Source organism: Typopeltis vanoorti, chromosome 16, assembly GCF_054136105.1.
Source record: "Typopeltis vanoorti isolate ZY-2024b chromosome 16, IOZ_Tvanoo_1.0, whole genome shotgun sequence".
In the NCBI taxonomy this organism is placed as follows: domain Eukaryota; kingdom Metazoa; phylum Arthropoda; class Arachnida; order Uropygi; family Thelyphonidae; genus Typopeltis; species Typopeltis vanoorti.
The window spans coordinates 43,062,575-43,080,146 of NC_143564.1; the positions used below are offsets into that span (position 1 = coordinate 43,062,575).

Sequence of the window (17,572 nt, forward strand, 5' to 3'; positions counted from 1 at the left end):
GGCAGAGAACACTTGTTTTGCTAATCTTTCCTCTCACATTCTGTTTAACATTAATATTAAATTATTGAATGAATGTGTTAGTAGAAAGTAGCTCTACTAACACACATTCCTGGATGCTAACAATGCCAAGTTCTTTTTTAATATCCTCCTTTTTAATATGATATTGCCATCTGTTCATCCCCTAATCTTTCTCAGGACTCTCATATCTGCAGTCTCTAGTCTTTGGTCAAGTGTTTTACTTCTGACCCAGCTCTCAGATCCATAAGTTAAAATTGGTTTGAACACTTTCTTGTATAAAGCTAATTTAGTGTTTTGACTAATTTCTCTCTTATTCCATATAAATTTAGTCAGTTGACTTCCTACCATACCAGCTTTGTTGATTCTGTTGTCTATTTCCATATTTATTTAATTTACCATCTTCACTAAAAATCGTGCCTAAGTAGTTGAAATGTTTTCTTCCATGATACTCTGTGGGTGGTGTCCAAAACATGGTCAGCCAAGCCTGAATGGCCATAGTTGTGTTTAACGATGTACGACTTGTGTTCCTCCAGGCAGATGGATGCTGATCTGCATGTCTGTCCAAAGTACGCAAGCTTACAGGAACAGGGTACTTTGTAAACTCTAGGCAGAGAGAGAGGAGGGAGCTGATCTTTCATAGAACGGATAAGGGTAGCCAGTTTGCGGTAGGGCTTATATGCTGTGTGTAGGTTATACTTTTTTAGTATCTTGGCTATTTTTTCCGAAGTGCCACGGATGTAGGGTATGGTGATGGCATTTTTAAATTCTTGTTGACGAGAGGGACATGGAATGGGGGAGGAATTGATTATTTTTTTTTTGATACTGTGTTCGCTGTAGCCATTGGAGAGGAAATTCTATTTTAATTCTTTTTGAGTGTTGTAAAAAATCCATTAAACCTCCAACATAATGTCCTCACAGCACTTAAGCCTCTACACAAGAATTCTATTCCTCTCAGGATGTCTTCCTCATCCAACCACGTCTCACTTATTCCGACAATCTTCGGGTGCACAGACGCAATTAGTGCAACCATTTCATCCGCCTTGTTTCTTATACTTCTAGCATTTGCATACAAACACAACAGCTCATTTCTGGATCTACAGCCAGTTCCACTGATACCACTCTCTCGATGTGATCTCTGCATGCTGGACTGGGGCCATTTCCCTTTCTGCTTCTTCATTTTAGAATCCTTTGCAATTCCATCTGTTTCCTCTTGATCCCTGGTCATCCCATTTCTTTCCTGCCTACACATGCTCTCACCTCCTCTTGGAGCATCCACCTTTCTCACGCTGTGTACCCTTGTCCACCCTGAGCCTCCCCGTTTCCCTGATCCTCTTGCACATCCATTCTCTCATTTTTCTATACTCATACCACTCACTTACCCATTCATTTCCACTTCTTCAATCTCTCCTGTCTCACTCTCCTGCTCTTCCACATCACTCCCCCTCTCGATCTGATTCATTCTCTCTATTCACTTCTCTACCTTCCAGCAGCAGTCTCTCCAAGCGACTCACACCATAACCACTCAAATGCAGTCCATCGCTCCCATACAGCTCACTTCGTCCCTCAAACTCATTCCACACATTAACAAACTGTACTCCCATCTCCTCACACATTTCAGCCAGAATATCATTCATAATCCTTGCTCTCCGCCTCATTTCACTACAATCATACCTAGGCGACACACTGACTACGCTTCCTGTCACACTATTCTCTTTTATCTTTCCTGACATTCATTTTGACATGCTCTTTGTTCTCTCTCAAATCATTTGTACCAATTAATACGATTAACTCATTTGCTCGCTCCCACCTCATATCCAATGCCTCAATCACTCTACTCATTTTACCACCTGGAAAACATACCTTGTGCATTTTATCCTCTAGCACACCTTTAATAATGGAGTCGCCATACAATGCCGCTCGCCCATCTTTCGTTAACTCTTTCATGCCATCATGATTTATTTTAATAGTTTTGACCTGAATTCTCTTAATTTCATTTTGCATCCATTTCGTTTCTTGCCTCATCCAATCCAATTCACCTTCCGGATCTCGCAACACATTCTCTCTATCATTAAATCTTTCTAACTTCCTAACTCTCGACCCTCTCTTCTCACTTTCCCTCTCATTCATCCCTCTTTGTTTCCATACTTTCGGTCCAACAAACATCCAACTTTCACTATGATTCTTCTCACTTTCGCTCTCATTTATCTTGCTTTGTTTCCGTACTTTCGGACTAACATGCGTCCAACTTTCGTTATCATTCTTCTCACTTTTACTGTCATTCATCGTTCTTTGTTTCAGTACTTTCGATCCAACATGCATCCAACTTTCGCCATCATTCATTCTTTTATCGCTATCATTTATTCTTTCGATTTTTTTCACTTGCGATTTCTGCATCACGCCATTTCTACTTTCATTCGTTCTCTCAATTTCGTTTCTTTCCACCTCACTTTCGTTCCTTTTAACATCCGTTACGGTTTTCAAATTGCTCTTTTTCCTTTTTCCTGATTTTTTAACATTTTTTCACCTCTCTTTTTCTCACCATCCTCCTCTTTCAAACGTGCACTCACGACACAATTGGTACTAACACTTTCTGTCATCAATTTCTTATTTGCATTCATCAGCTCCTCGTTCAAGTCACACTTCGCACACACCCTTCTTCCATCTGCACTAAACATCCACAAATCATTTATGTAATTGAAGGAATTAATATAACAGACCTCACACTTAACGAAACGACTGAAATCTAAATTAAAATCATGGAATGACAATGCCACCGCATTTTTTTTTTTTTTTCTCTGCAGGTTATTAGGTCTAATAATAACGATTTCGTACTTTAGTTTAGGCAAGAAAAATCCCCCACACTAATAATACCGGTAGGGTACAACGTTTACAGCTGATCTTACTCAAACAATTACCCATATATACTTAATTATTCCCAGTAAAACTTATCTGAATCAGGAGCTCTTCAAATCGCGTCCACTGCGCTTGGCTCACTAGTGCCCTCCATGCTCTCACCTCCTCTTGGAGCATCCACCTTTCTCACGCTGTGTATCCTTGTCCACCCTTAGCCTTCCCGTTTCCCTGATCCTCTTGCACATCCATTCTCTCATTTTCTATACTCATACCACTCACTTCCCCATTCATTGCCACTTCTTCAATCTCTCCTGTCTTACTCTCCTGCTCTTCCACATCACTCCCCTCTCGATATGATTCATTCTCTCTTTTGATGATGATGAGTTTGTGTGGAGTACCCTCTATGAGTGCTTTTGGCTATCCTTAGCTGTTGGGTTATACATGTAAGAATTAAAGTTTCCAAAATGTTGGGAAGTTGACACACCCATATTTACTTAGATTAAGCTGGTTTTTTAAATCTGCTACTGATCCTAAAAAGAGTCAAGTTTGCATTTGCTGTGATAAAGCATAATAGTTTTTTTTTCCATCTGATCCTATGGAAGATATCTAAAGCTTGGCTAGCCAGACCTGACCAATCATAGTTCTGGCTGCAGATGTATTTCTTATGTTCACTAAGGCATGTTGGTAGATGTACTAGTTTGATAAAAATATAAGTTGCAAGAACAAGGTAGCCTGTAAATACCTAGAACAGAGAGGGGAGAAAGAGCATCCTTAAGAGAGCAAGCCAGCTTCAAATGAGCTTTGAAAGCAGTGCAGAGATTATATTTCTTTTTTTTTTTTTCCCTTCTCTATCTAGGCTTCCCTTACAACTGAACTCTCCTTTATTCCTGTCCAATGGTTACAATGCCAAAAAGATGAACAAATTAGCTATTCCTCCCCTCTCTCACATCCTTCTTAATATATAGACTACAGTAACACTATTACTATTTCTTATATCCTGTATATATTTCCTATATTATGGTCTTCTCAGAAAAAATAGCCAGAACTTTATAGAAATATAATGTCTGCATTGCTTTCAAACCTCATTTGAAGCTGGCTTTATTCCTCTGCTCTCTTAAATATCCTCTTCCTTCCCTCCTTCCCTGTCCTAGGTGTTTACAAGGTTCCTTGTTCTTGCAACATATCATATTTTGGTTAAATTGGGAGATCTGCCAACATCCACCTTGGTGAACACAAGAAATACATCTTCCACCACAACTATGGTCAGTCAGATCTCGCTGACCATGATTTCGGATACCTTATACAGGATCAGATGAAATAAAAACTAATATGCTTCATCAAGCAAATGAAAATTTGAGAAACTCTTTTTGAATCAGAATAGATTTAAGAAAGCAGCCTAACCTAAATAAATATAGTTGTGCTATCTTCCCAAGATTTTTTGAACATTAATTTTTAGTCCTACTACCCAACTACTAAGGCTAGCCAATAGCACTCGTAGAGGGTCCTCCTCATGGAATTTCAGGCTCTAAATAGACTCATTTCTTCTTTATTGGTGTGTATGCATGTTTTTACAATTTTAATACTCTATTCCTGAATATGTCTCTGTGACAAAGATGATATATTTGAATGATTAAACATGTTGTTTTTTATTTCTATGTGCAGTTTTATTCCACAAAATTTAATTATGAGTATAAACCAGCACCTAAGCCTAAATATGCATTCCCTCATATACTACTTTTTGATGTCTGCCCATCACTCCCTCTCATATCCATATTCAGCTTCATATCCAACCCCATTTGCTCTAGCTTTTTATTATTATTATTTGACACCTCCAGGAAGACTCGATCCATCGAGGGAGGGCTCCTACTCTACAACTCTCCGTCTCCACCACTCAACCTCATCATCTACACCAATGCCATCTACTATCCACCATCACCACTAATATTTTTCACAGACAATCACAAATATCCATGCCCATGGCGGGATTCGCACCCACAGCCTTTTTTTGGCTTGAGAGCGAATATGCTAACGACTCGGCCAACCAGGCTGGCAGTAACCCAACCAGCTTATGTAGAATTTCCGTGTGATATCCTGTCAAAAGTCTTAACAAAATCAGCAGTATCAGTGAGCAGCCATTTCTTTCATTCGATTCACTTGTCACTTTATTATCAAAAATGAAAAAATTACTAAAGTAAGACTTACCTGAAACCCATGCTGCTCTCACAGAGCAGCATCTCCATCAATTCCTAAATTCTGTCTTTCACCAACTTCTCCTGTCTCTTAACTACCACTCCTGAAATGCTGATTGGTCCATAATTTGCTGCTTCTGTCTTTGGGCCTTCTGTATGCGTAGGAACTGTTTTTCCCTCTCTACTCTCCAGGCATTTTCCAACAGCTGAGATTTAAATTAAACAGCTTGATTAATGGAGCTTCCTATTCCTTTTACACAATATGAGCTGATATCCCATCTAATGTCATGGCTATATTTGCATTAAGATTCTGCAATATCCAAAGCATCTTCTGTTCATTTTCTTTTATTCTCAGTGTTACATCTGGTGTTACACACTTGCAAAATGATCACTCAGTAATCCTTGCTTCTGTTACTCTCTACAATCAACATTTGTTGAAGTTGTCCTTCCATAACTGTACTTTCTTTTACCTTCCAGATAGCAAAAGAAATCATTGGGATTTTATCAGACCTCCATCAAGTCAAGACTCATTGCAGGTAAACCACACACTCTCATGCAACAAGATCTGACCATGCTTTAAACCCATTCACAGTTTCTGCATTAACCACACTTTCAGGCAATGCACTGCACTCATCAACCACTCTCCATGCAAAGAACCTGCTACTCACAACCTTCTTAATATGGGATGGCAAGGATGGCCAGCCTTGTCTCCCTATACTCAATGAAAAATCTTCTCCACATTAATCTGATAGCAACTTCTTATCAACTTATATGTTTCACTCACCTCACCTTTCCTTCTATTCATTTCTCCATTAATTGTATACTCTACACTCAACCATGCTTACCAGATTTTACGACCTTGCTTGCACTTTACAACATTAAACTGATAACTCCACTCACTTGCCCACTCACATAGTCTATTGAGATCCTACTGCAAGGCTATGCCTGCTCTGCTCCTCATAGTTCTCCCCAACTTTCCATCACAGGCAAAGAACTGCATATCTCCAATTAAGCCTGTACTAACATCATTAATATACAAGGTAAAAAAAAAATGGGCCCAAGAGAGAGAACCCTGTAGTACTCAACCAGTGCTCTTCCTCTTTTTGGAGATGCTGTGCACAACTTCCTAATGCCTGTCTGACAGATAATTACTTATCTAGTGCACTAGTCTTCTATCCAGTGCTATCTGATTCAATATTTTTATCAGTTTTTCACATGGAAAACTGTCAAAGGCCTTTGAAAAATCAAATTATTCAGTGTATATGCATCTACCCTACCATCAAATCCAACACCCTCTTGTAGTATATGAACAGTTTGCTACCATATGACCTCCCCCTAAGAAGCTCAGCTCATGCTGATTATCATAGAGAATACTGCTGCTATCAACCCAATTCCAAATCCTAGTCCTCACCAACCTCTCTAAAACCATAACATCAACTGCATAGAGATTGGCCTATAATTATAGCATAAATTAAAAACGTTTTACTGTCCTCTTTCTGAAATGGAACTAATTTTCCCCACTTTCCACTTCTTTTGGACTTACCCTGTTGCAAGACTAGTGTCTAAACAAGAGTGCTAAGGATGTTAATTCCCAAACCAATTCCATCCAAACATGGGATGATATGTAGTCAAGCATATCATCAAGCATTAACTGCATTAACATCAAGTTTATATAATCATCGAATTAATTCACCATCAGTCCTTCCTTCACCATACTGTACACACTCCAGCTTTTCGTGATATCACTTTCACACAGATGAAATACCCTGATAAACTCTCATTGAATGCTTCAACTGTATCCTCTCCATCAGTTACTAATCAACCATTGGCATCAATTGACATTATCCTTCCATAACCATTCTTTCTTCAGCTTGTCACATATTGAAAGAACTCACCAGGATTTTTCTTGGTTCATCATCATCAAATTCCAGCCATGTACCCTCAAGGGGTATACAGGATATGATAGTACTACACGAAAAATTTACATCATTACTATCTTCCTATCTACAATTTTCCTCCAAATGTCTGTTACTTGTCAAGACTCCAACATTATCAGATCTTATATTTCTATCATCTAAGGCACTTTGTACAGTATCAATCCACATATATCTTGGTCTTCCTCTGGGTCATTTTCCTGCCAGAGAACACTTGTTTTGCTAATCTTTCCTCGCCCATTCTGTTTAAGTGACCATACTACCCGAGATTAGCTCTGATAATGCATTCCTGGATGCAGACAATGTCAAGTTCTTTCCTAATATCCTCGTTTTTAATATGATATTCCCATTGATGCCATCTGTTCAGGCCTCTAATTTTTCTCAGGACATTCATATCTGCAGTCTCTAGTCTTTGGTCAAGTGTTTTACTTCTGACCCAGCTCTCAGATCCATAAGTTAAAACTGGTTTGAACACTGCCTTGTATACAGCTAATTTAGTGTTCCGACTAATTTCTTTCTTATTCCATATGAATTTATTCAGTTGACTTCCCACCATACCAGCTTTGTTGATTCTGTTGTCTATTTCTATATTTAATTTACCATCTTCACTAAAAATTGTGCCTAAGTAGCTGAAATGTTTTACTTGTTCCACTGGTTTTCCATTCACAACACAGTTGACATTCTCAATGATTCTGCCTATTTTCATTGTCTTTGTCTTTTTATTGCTGACCTTCATACCATATCTATTACAACAGCTATTCAATTTGGTCAGTGAATCTTGCAGACTTGTAGCAGATTTATTTAGAAGTATAACATCGTCCGTATAAAGCAAAGAGCTGATATTAACATCTCTAATTTTGATATAATGTTTAATACCACTTTCCTTCATAATATAATTCATATAGATAATGAATAACAGAAGGGATAATGTACATCCTTGTCTCACACCAGATTTATCATTAAACCATCTTCCTGTACTTCCTTCAATTCTAACTGCCGACTTACAACTCAAATAAAGACTAAGTATTGCTTGATATAATGCACCATTGACACCATATAACTGTAGCGTATTGAATAACTTCTCTCTTGGCACCTTGTTGTATGCCTTATCCAAATCTACAAAACTTAAATACAGATCTTTGTTATATTCCCATGATTTCTCCACTATTTGTCGTAAAGTGAAGATCTGACCCTGACAGCTTCTGTTTGGCCTGAATACAGCTTGTTCTTCACCAAGATTTTCTTCCACAATTCTTCTCAACCATTTCTCAAGTATACTGGATAAATCTTGCTCAGAACACTCATTAGGGAAATACCTCTGTAATTCTCACATTCAGTTTTATTTCCCTTTTTATATATGGGTACTATTAGAGCTCTATTCCAATCATCAGGAATTTGTCCCTCTGTCCAGGCATTCTGAACTATAGTACAGCCACTGTAAGACTTTTATACCACCATACTTCAGCATTTCTGGTCGAATATCATCTACTCCTGCTGCCTTTCCACATTTCAAGCCTTTGATGGCTTTTTCTACTTCAAGTATGGATATGTATTCCTGACTGCATGCCTGGTCGGTGTTTTTTACCACTGTGCTGTCATCACTGCTTGTTTCATTTAGCAGTTTTTCAAAGTAATTACTCCATACTTCAGGATATCTTTTTCTCCTGTTTTCATGTCACCTTTATAATCTCTAATTCCTTTTACAGCACACTCTTTCCTCCATTCCTAAGCATCTTCAACAACCTCAAAAATATTTTGCACCTTCTTGATATTTATTTTCTATGTTCTTGCCAAAGTCCTCCCATGACTTTTGTTTAGCTAGTTTTACACAGTGTTTAGCATTCTTGCATTTGTCTCTATATTCTCTAAGAGCACAAGCTGACTTATTTGACAGGAACTTTTGATATGCTTTCTTCTTTTCCTTCACTGCCTCTTTAGCTTCCAGTGTCCACTATGGAGTCCTGATTTTTCTATCCTTGCAGACATCCTCACCACATGCCTCTCTGGCTTAATCAATCAGGGTTTTCTTCAAGGCTTGCCACTGAAACTCCAAGGTTTGGTTCCTGTTCTCAAACTCTATCATTTTTTCATAAATAATCATTGTGTATTTTAATCTACAGTTCACATCTGAGAGCTGCTCAACTTTTATTCACTTTAAAACTTTCTTACATGTTATTCTTTTCAATATGAAATTCAATTTTATCCTGCTAAAGACTAAATAGTGATCACTTCCAATTTCAAATCCTCAGTACACTCTGGTGTCCTGCACCAGGGAGAAAACATCACTATCAACAATAACATAGTCAATGAGACTTTTCTTATTCCTTGTCTCTTCTCTCCATGTGAATTTGTGCACATTTGTATGTTGGAACATGGTGTTAGTAATAACCAGTCCATGTCCTGAGCAGAAATCCAACAGATATTTGCCATTATTATTAGCTTTGCTCTTTTCTCCAAATTTTCCCAAAATATTTTTGTATATCTGACAATCACTTCCTATTTTGCTATTTAGATCACCAACAAGAACCAACTTTTTCTTTTTCATTGTATCAGTTGCTTTTTCTAAAGCCTCATAAAATTCCTCCACTTCTACCTTAGTAGAACCTTCTGTAGGTCCATAGGCACAAATAAGTCTCATTGTCCAGTTCCCCATTCTCATATTTGCCCACATTACTCTACTTGAGATTGCCTACCATGCAAGAAGATTAGCCTCGTATTTTGTATTGAATACAATGGCTACTCCTTCTTTTCCTTGTCATTGTCATTGCCTGAATATAACATGTTGTATTTATTGCTCAGAAAGATCTCACCAGTTTTTATCTTTTTTGTTTCAGTCACCCCTTTTATGTCGATCTGGTACTTATCTAATTCCTCTGCTAGCTCTATTTCTTTGCCATTGAGGCTTCTTTTGTTGATAGTACCGATCTTTAACTCTGGTGATGTTGAGTTGGGGTGTGTTTTCAGATTTGTTCCAGTAGCTGACTTTTTGCTGTTTGCCCTGGTTCCCTGGCGAAAACAACAGGGCCTGCCTTGTTTAACCAGGTGACTCCCCAGCATGAAATTTTGTCATGCTGTACCATCATTTTTATTTTGGTTTAACCAATAAGAATACAATTTGGTCAGCTAAATCCCAAATTACCAGTCATTCCTCGTTCGTTCAGTATCCAGGTAGATACCCAACAGGGCACCACAAGAAGGTGAGGATTTGACATTAGGTCAGAAGCCCTGTTCGATTCTTCGCATTCCTTTAAAGTCTATGTGAAGGTCTCCTCTCAGTTATACAGCTTTGACCCTTAAGCACTGCCCCCCCCGGTTGGATTTTTCTTTGTTGGATTGGCTGATTTCTGCTCATGCTGCACTTTTGCTGTTTTTACTAACCAAGTCACTATCCTGTCCTGCCCTTTGGGACTGGCATGTTTGCGCATAGTGCATACTAGAAGCAGTAATGCACTTGTCTTACTGATGAGTCCTTTATTTTATTGAATATTATTAATTTTAATAATTATTTTTGGTAGTATTTTACTTATTTTAGACTGAAAGTTGTGTGAAATTTAATACATGATATCATTCAGAGAGCATTTTCCACTGCACCAATGTATACAAAGAAAATTGCCGCTATATATATGCTGTTGTGTGTTTGCAAAATTTAATGCACAATATCATTCAGAGAGTATTTTCCACTGCACCAATGTATACAAAGAAAATTTCTGCTATCTTCAGCATTAGGGATTCTGCATGATGTAGTGTGTCTTCTGTGTACTTATTACCAAGAGTGACTAGAATGTGGTACAAAAGTGAATGTGATGAGAGAGGGTGTGTTGGATGTGTTTTGTGTGCGAGTGCAAGAAATATCTATAGAAAGCAGGAAAATGAATCAACTAAAATGAATGGTATACTGTAAGCAAGTAGTGAAAGTTTTACAGAGAATGTGACAGGAGTGAATGAATATGTGAAATATAATTGAGAGCATGAAAGATGTGGCTGAAGGTAATGTGGATAATGAGGTGACAGTAAGAAGTGATATAGACTGCTTGAGCAGTGGCCTTCACAAGACAAAACATGACCCAGAGCAACTGGAGAAATGATTATTGTGTGGTATATCAGGAGGGAGAATGAAAGAAAAAAAGCAAATGAGAAAGTATGAAGAAGCTGGAAGAAAGGAGAAGGCATTGTATGGGAGATTCAGTGAAAAGAGGCATATTTAATGAGAAAGAGATGAAAGCGTGTTTCCCAGGTACGAAGATCAAGTTATTACCAAAGCTGTTTGTTTTCTAAGGGGAAAAATGAAAGAATTGATTGTTTTGGTTGACACAAATGATTTGAAAGGAGAGAAGATATTATTGAATTGTTGCAAGACAACTTTCTCAAGCAGCATGTGAAAGAAGGAACTCGAGGTCAAAGAGTGTTAGATTTGCTCATAGCATCAGAAGGAGTCTCTATTAAGAATACTACGATTTTACTACAGTTGGTGATAGTGATCATGCTGTGCTTTCTTGGGCAGTATCTAATTGTATTGATGGTCCAATTAGAACAGGTTACATGCTGAACTACAAAGCTGGAAATTATGATTAACTTAGAGGAATACTATCTTTGGTCCCATGGTATCCGTTACTGAATGGGAAAAATGTCAGCAGTGCATGGAAATCTTTGAAAAAATGCTTAAATGAGATGGTATCTGAATGTGTCAAAGAATAAATAAGTTGGGAGTGCAACCTTATTAAACAAGAGATCTACAAAAAGAAGATGATGTGGAAAAAATATTGTGGGAATAAGAGTGAAGGAGTTATGAAATATACAAACCTCAAGCCAGAAAAGTAATGATTATTGTGTGGAAAGTTAAATCGGAGTATGAAAATACATTGGCCATGCAAGCTAAAGGCAATCCAAGGGAATTTTATCATTATGTTGCAAGGAAAAGAAAGAATGAATGGGAAATAATAACTTTATTGAATGCAGGTGGAGTGTTGGAAACTAATGAAATTGTTCAAATGAGTGCTCACTTTGCTAAGATATATCAACGAGGTGTATGTAACATGGTGCACAGTGCTATTGCTACATTGGATGAAGAGGTAGAAGTTCGTGAAAATGAGGTTGAAGAGCTGTTGCATAACCTGGATATAGGGACAAATGGAATATCAGTCCATTTGCTAAAGGAATGTTCAGCCGAATTGGATAGGCCTTTCATATGTTTGTATAACTTAAGTCTCAGCTCAGGAATGATACCACAGGAATGGAAGGAATGTATGATAGTTCCATTGTACAAGGGTGGTGCAAAAACTAATGTGTCTAGCTACTGACCTATCAGTATACCTGGTGTGATAATGAAGATTTTAGAGCCATTGGTAAGAACTCGCATACAGAAATGGGTAGACAAAACAATCTATACTCTGCAAGGAGCAGCATGGGTTTACTAAAGGAAGATTATGTTTTAGCAGTTTGCTCATATTTTATAACAGTGTTATGGCCAAGTTGGATAAAGGGAATAGATACACTACGAACCAAGCAGTGCTACTAGCACTGCTTGGTTTGTAGTGTATCCATTGTCTGTTTTTAGTATCTCCACTAATTTGGTTTCAAGTAGCTATTTGCTGGTAGAGTTATACACAGAGTAGATTTCAAGGATTCCTGCACTTGCCTGGATTCGATTCTTTGATCTCAATATTAGCAGTTGAGGGTTTTCAGTTTTGCTGCACTCATTGTTGTGTTCGATAAAGATATCCATGCCCCCCCCCCCTCCTCGGTATTGGGCCTGTCGTCATAATATAAAACAGTTTCTAATCCTTGGTGAGGATTAGAAACTGTTGATATTGGCTGGTCCAGTGAGGGACCAGCCAATGAGATCTCAATAAAAGTTGAAGCCAGTCAGTGTGGTATCCCTTCCCATAATGCACAGTATACACATTTGAAAGGATGTGTGCTTTGTATTATGGGATACTAAAGCAACTAATGTGTAGCCATTAGCTTCTATATATGAATAGTCTAGTTGTGAAGAAACTTCATGCATATTTTGTTTGCTTATGCATGAATGAAGGATTAAACTAGAATATCATTTTTCGGTAACTTTAATTTAAACTCTTGAGTGCTGTCACTATTTTAGTCATGTCCATAATTTGTTTGAGCCCTATGCACTCAGGCAGATTTTATCAGATTCATTGAATATTTCTTTCATTTTTCAATCTTTACAGAACATCAGTATTTATTGCTCTATATAGATCATTTATATATTGTATAAATTAAAGATGCCAAGAAATTATATTCTTGCTTTCATCCTTTATCCAAGGATGAAACCTGTGAGCAAACAAAGTTTGTACGTGAAGCAACCTCACGACTGGGCTACTTGTATATAGAGACTAATGACCTCACATCAATTGCCTTAGTATTCCATAATGCAAATCAAATATCCTTATAGACATGTATAATGCTATGCATTATGGGGAGAGCCACTTTCCCAAACCAGTTTCGACCTTTATTGAGGTCTCGTCAGTGGGAGCCAGACCAAGAAGTGATACCAGGGTTGAAATAATGCAGAAGTAATTTATGGTATAATCAAGTAAAAATACTTTCAACATAGATATTGATATGCAGGAATGTGCAAAGGAATTGTCAATGCCTCTTACTTGGTTATTTAACTTAAGTTTGAACTCTGGTATGGTCCCTAGGGAGTGAAAGGAAGGCAAAGTAGTTCCTTTGCATAAAGTTGGCTCTAAAACTGAGGTAGTTAATTACAGACCAATCACCATCTTGGGAGTGGTGGTAAAAGTATTGGAAAAGTTGGTTGAAGACAAAATTCAAGAATGGGTGGATCAGGATATGATACATATATAGGGGCCAACATGGTTTTGATCAAGGTTGATCCTGCATTAGCAATTTATTAACTTTTTATAATAGAATGACATCTGAGTTGGACAAAGGAAATGGCTACACAGTGGTACCTCTGGATTTTGCTAAGGCTTTTGACAGGATACCTCATGGAATACTGTTGTGCAAATTGGAGCAGATGGGGAGGGATATTAAACTGGTGATATGGATAAGAGATTGGCTCAGCATTTTATCATTTAATCTTTTAATCCCAAAATGCATTTTGGGATTAAAAGATTACCAGCTGTGTACTACATTGATGGAACGGTACTATAAGAGATTGATGAGGCTAGGAACATGGGGGTGTTGCTGGATAGGGAGATGAAGTTCAAGGGACACATTGCTAAGGTGTCCAAGATTGCACATAGGATTACTTGGTTATTGAGGAACACACTAACATCCAGAGATAAAGAGGTTATTATTCCTCTTTATAAGGCGTTGATACTTCCACATTTGGATTACTGTGCTCAAGTCTGGTCACCTGGATTCCTTGGAGATGAGGAGGTTGTGGAGAGGGTTCAGAGGAGAGTGACTAAGTTGGTGAGTGATGTAAATATTGCTCCCTACATTGATAGATTGAGAGCTTGTGGATTGCAGAGGTTGGTTCAGAGAAGAGGAGATATGATAGAAACATTTAAATTACTAAAAGGTTTTTATAAGATTGATGCAGGGGAAATGTTTCAGTTGTGTTGATAGTGATGGAAGACCAAGTGGACATCCCTGGAATTAAAGAAAAGTATGGTTAACAAGGGTGTGAGAACAAGGTTTTTTGCCTGGAGGGTGGTGAATGAGTGGAATGCATTGCCTGACTCAGTTGTGAGTTCTTCGTCTGTAAATGAATTCAAGAAGAGATATGATAGATATTGTTTTGATAGTTTGGGTCTCCTGCGATGAGTCTACTGACTCCATGGAGATGCCCATAATAATAATATTGTATGTATTATTTTTATTTATAAATTAGTTATTATATAAAATGTTTAATACCTAATTGGGTTTATCTATTTATTTTATTTTTATGAATGCCATTTTACAAGTTTTTTTATACACCTCTTTACATCATTTTTTATATACTTGTTTATATACTTCTTTTATTATTATTACTTGACACCTCCAAAGACTCATCGAGGGAGGGGCATCTACTCTCCAACTCTCTGTCTCCACCACTCACAATCCACCAACTACAATGAACCACAACTACACCAATGGCATCTACCGCCCATTACTACCACTAGTATTTTCACAGACAATCACAAATATCCAAGCCCACAGCGGGATTTAAAACCACAGCCTTTTGGCTGAGAGCGGATATGCTAAACCACTCGGCCAACCAGGGCTGTTCATTTATTTATTTATTAAGCAATTTGCCTACTTATTTGTATTTGTCTACTGCTATGATCTGGCATAGGTCATAGCAATATGACCAGCATTGGTGGTTTTAACCATCTTTGCTCCACCAAACTCTTAACCAAACCAAATTAGTTAAAAATAAATAAATATGTGTTATGTATGAGACCATAAATGGTTTATTCTTATATTGAACATCTCAGAAGTTGATTTCACATATGAATAATAATATCTTTAAATTTTGTTAAAAGTTTTTCTTTCTTTTTTTTCTTCAGAGAGGGCAGATGCTACACAGCGCAAAGCTTTAACAGCTGAGTTGAAGATTTTAATCCACTTAGGGCGTCATCTTAACATTGTAAACCTGTTAGGTGCTGTGACTAAGAATATTTCCAAAGGTAAATATATTTTTAGAGAATCTTTGTGAGTTTTTAAATCAAGAGAATAATTACTTTTCAAAATAACGCCACATAATTAAAAACTATTGTATACTTTAAGTTATACATTTAATGTTTACTGATGATTATTATTTACATGTCATACCAAATTAACAGTTAGATACTGTAGGTACACCACCAATATTCCAGCATTATATGGTCCGGCATCCCCCTTTAGTCCAGACAAAATTTTGAGCGAGAGAGAGATTGAAATTCTTGCAACTACCCAACTAGTTCACTGGGTCACCACGGATAGCATCATTAATGCAAGTATGCACGCTCACTTAATTGTGTTTAATCGACCAACTCTTAATGTTAATCTCTTGATTTTAAGTGATTCTTTATTTTGCTTATACTTAACCCTAGGGATAGCTTCTAATCAAGAGCAGGTTCATAATAGTGGTGATAGTGATGTCAAGCATAAGAATAAGTCCATATCCACTTGCACTATGTCATTTATACTAATGCATTTCATTTTCTAGAATCAGTGGTGCTTTAGGGACATATGAGAGGTATAATCAATGAGCCAAAGATGTGCTGATGAATTATTATTATGTGACCTCTGTTTGGTCTGGCAAAATGGCTAATTTGGCTCTGGAATGAGAATTACTGGAAAATAGATGGTGTACCTGTATGTAGTTTTTTCAGCATTGTATTACTATATAGCACCTGTTCACAACTAGTTATGCTTGTTAATACAACATATGTGTTGTGCCAAGGAAAAACTGTTCAAAGTACTAAAATAAGAATGTGGTCACTATACTGTTTATATTTGAGTTACAGGTCAGCAGTTAGAATTGAAGGATGTACAGGAATCTATATGGATCACCTTAAGAAAAATGATATAAAAAAAAATCTGCTAACACCTTTTATTCCCTTATAGGGAGTAGGAGAGGCCATTTTAGCCCTATCTAACTTTTGGAGACTGAGTGGGCAATTCAATCTCCACTGGTAGCCATTCAGTGATAGCTGCTCCAAGGTTATCACTAATTTAAGTGGCATGCAGTGAAAGAGATGGCTAACAAGTGCCACCATCATATTGTCCATAACACCGTCATTATCAATTTTTTGATATTACCCTCAAGTGGGGAGGGGATGTTCAGGTTTCTAACATTTCGTGCTTCTAAAGCACTTCTGACCGAATCAATCCACCAAGACCTTGGTCTTCCTCTGGGTCTCTTTCCTGCCATCTTGGCATCAAATACCTGTTTTGTTAACCTTCTTCATCCATTCTATTTAAGTGACCATACCACCTTAGATTAGCTCTGCTGACACATTCTTGAATGCTAATAATGTTAAGTTCCTTTCTGATATCTTTATGTTTAATATGATTCTGCCATTGATTCACTCCCCTAATTTTTCTGAACGCTCATATCTGTGGTCTCTGGTTTTTGATCAAGTGGTTTATTTCTAACCCAGCTCTCAGATCCATAACTTAAAACTGGTTTAAACACTGTCTTGTATACTTCTAGTTCAGTGTTTTGGCTAATTTCTCTCTTATTACATATAAATTTTTAAGCTACTCCATAGTGCAATTGGAAGAATGATGGTATGTTGCTCCCTTCAATTGGGAAAGGACTGAATTCAATTCTCATTGTGACGAGAGGAATCTTTATGTGGGTGTCTTTCAATTGATGGTGAGTTAGCCGATCTAATGCAGGTACCAGGGTTTTCTTTTTCTCCTGGAAACTCGAGTTTTTCATCCTGCACACAGACAAATCGGCCTTGAGAACACATGCAATTTACAGACAAAAAATACTAGTGATGGTGGGTAGTAGATGGTGTTGGTGTAGTTGGTTGATTAAGTGGTGGAGACAGAGAATTATAGAGTAGGCACCCTCCCTCAGTGAGTCTTTGGACTCCTTGGAGGTGTTATGTAATAATAATAATTTATTCAGGCTGGCTACCCACCATATCAATATTTGCTTATTCTGTTGTCTCT

The 17,572-nt window shown here is 37.5% G+C and overlaps 1 protein-coding gene across 2 annotated transcripts in view; it reads left to right on the top strand.

The window, feature by feature from the left end:
* LOC150097975 (vascular endothelial growth factor receptor 1-like) overlaps window positions 1-17,572 on the top strand; it is a 354,137-nt gene that overhangs the window by 234,900 nt on the left and 101,665 nt on the right. For both annotated transcript variants that reach the window (XR_016549608.1, XM_090406574.1), the window contains exon 15: window positions 15,472-15,591. Coding sequence is in view for 1 of the 2 variants with exons in the window: in XM_090406574.1 (XP_090262700.1) it covers window positions 15,472-15,591 (120 nt within the window). In the remaining variant the exon portion in view is untranslated. The remainder of the gene's footprint in view (window positions 1-15,471; window positions 15,592-17,572) is intronic.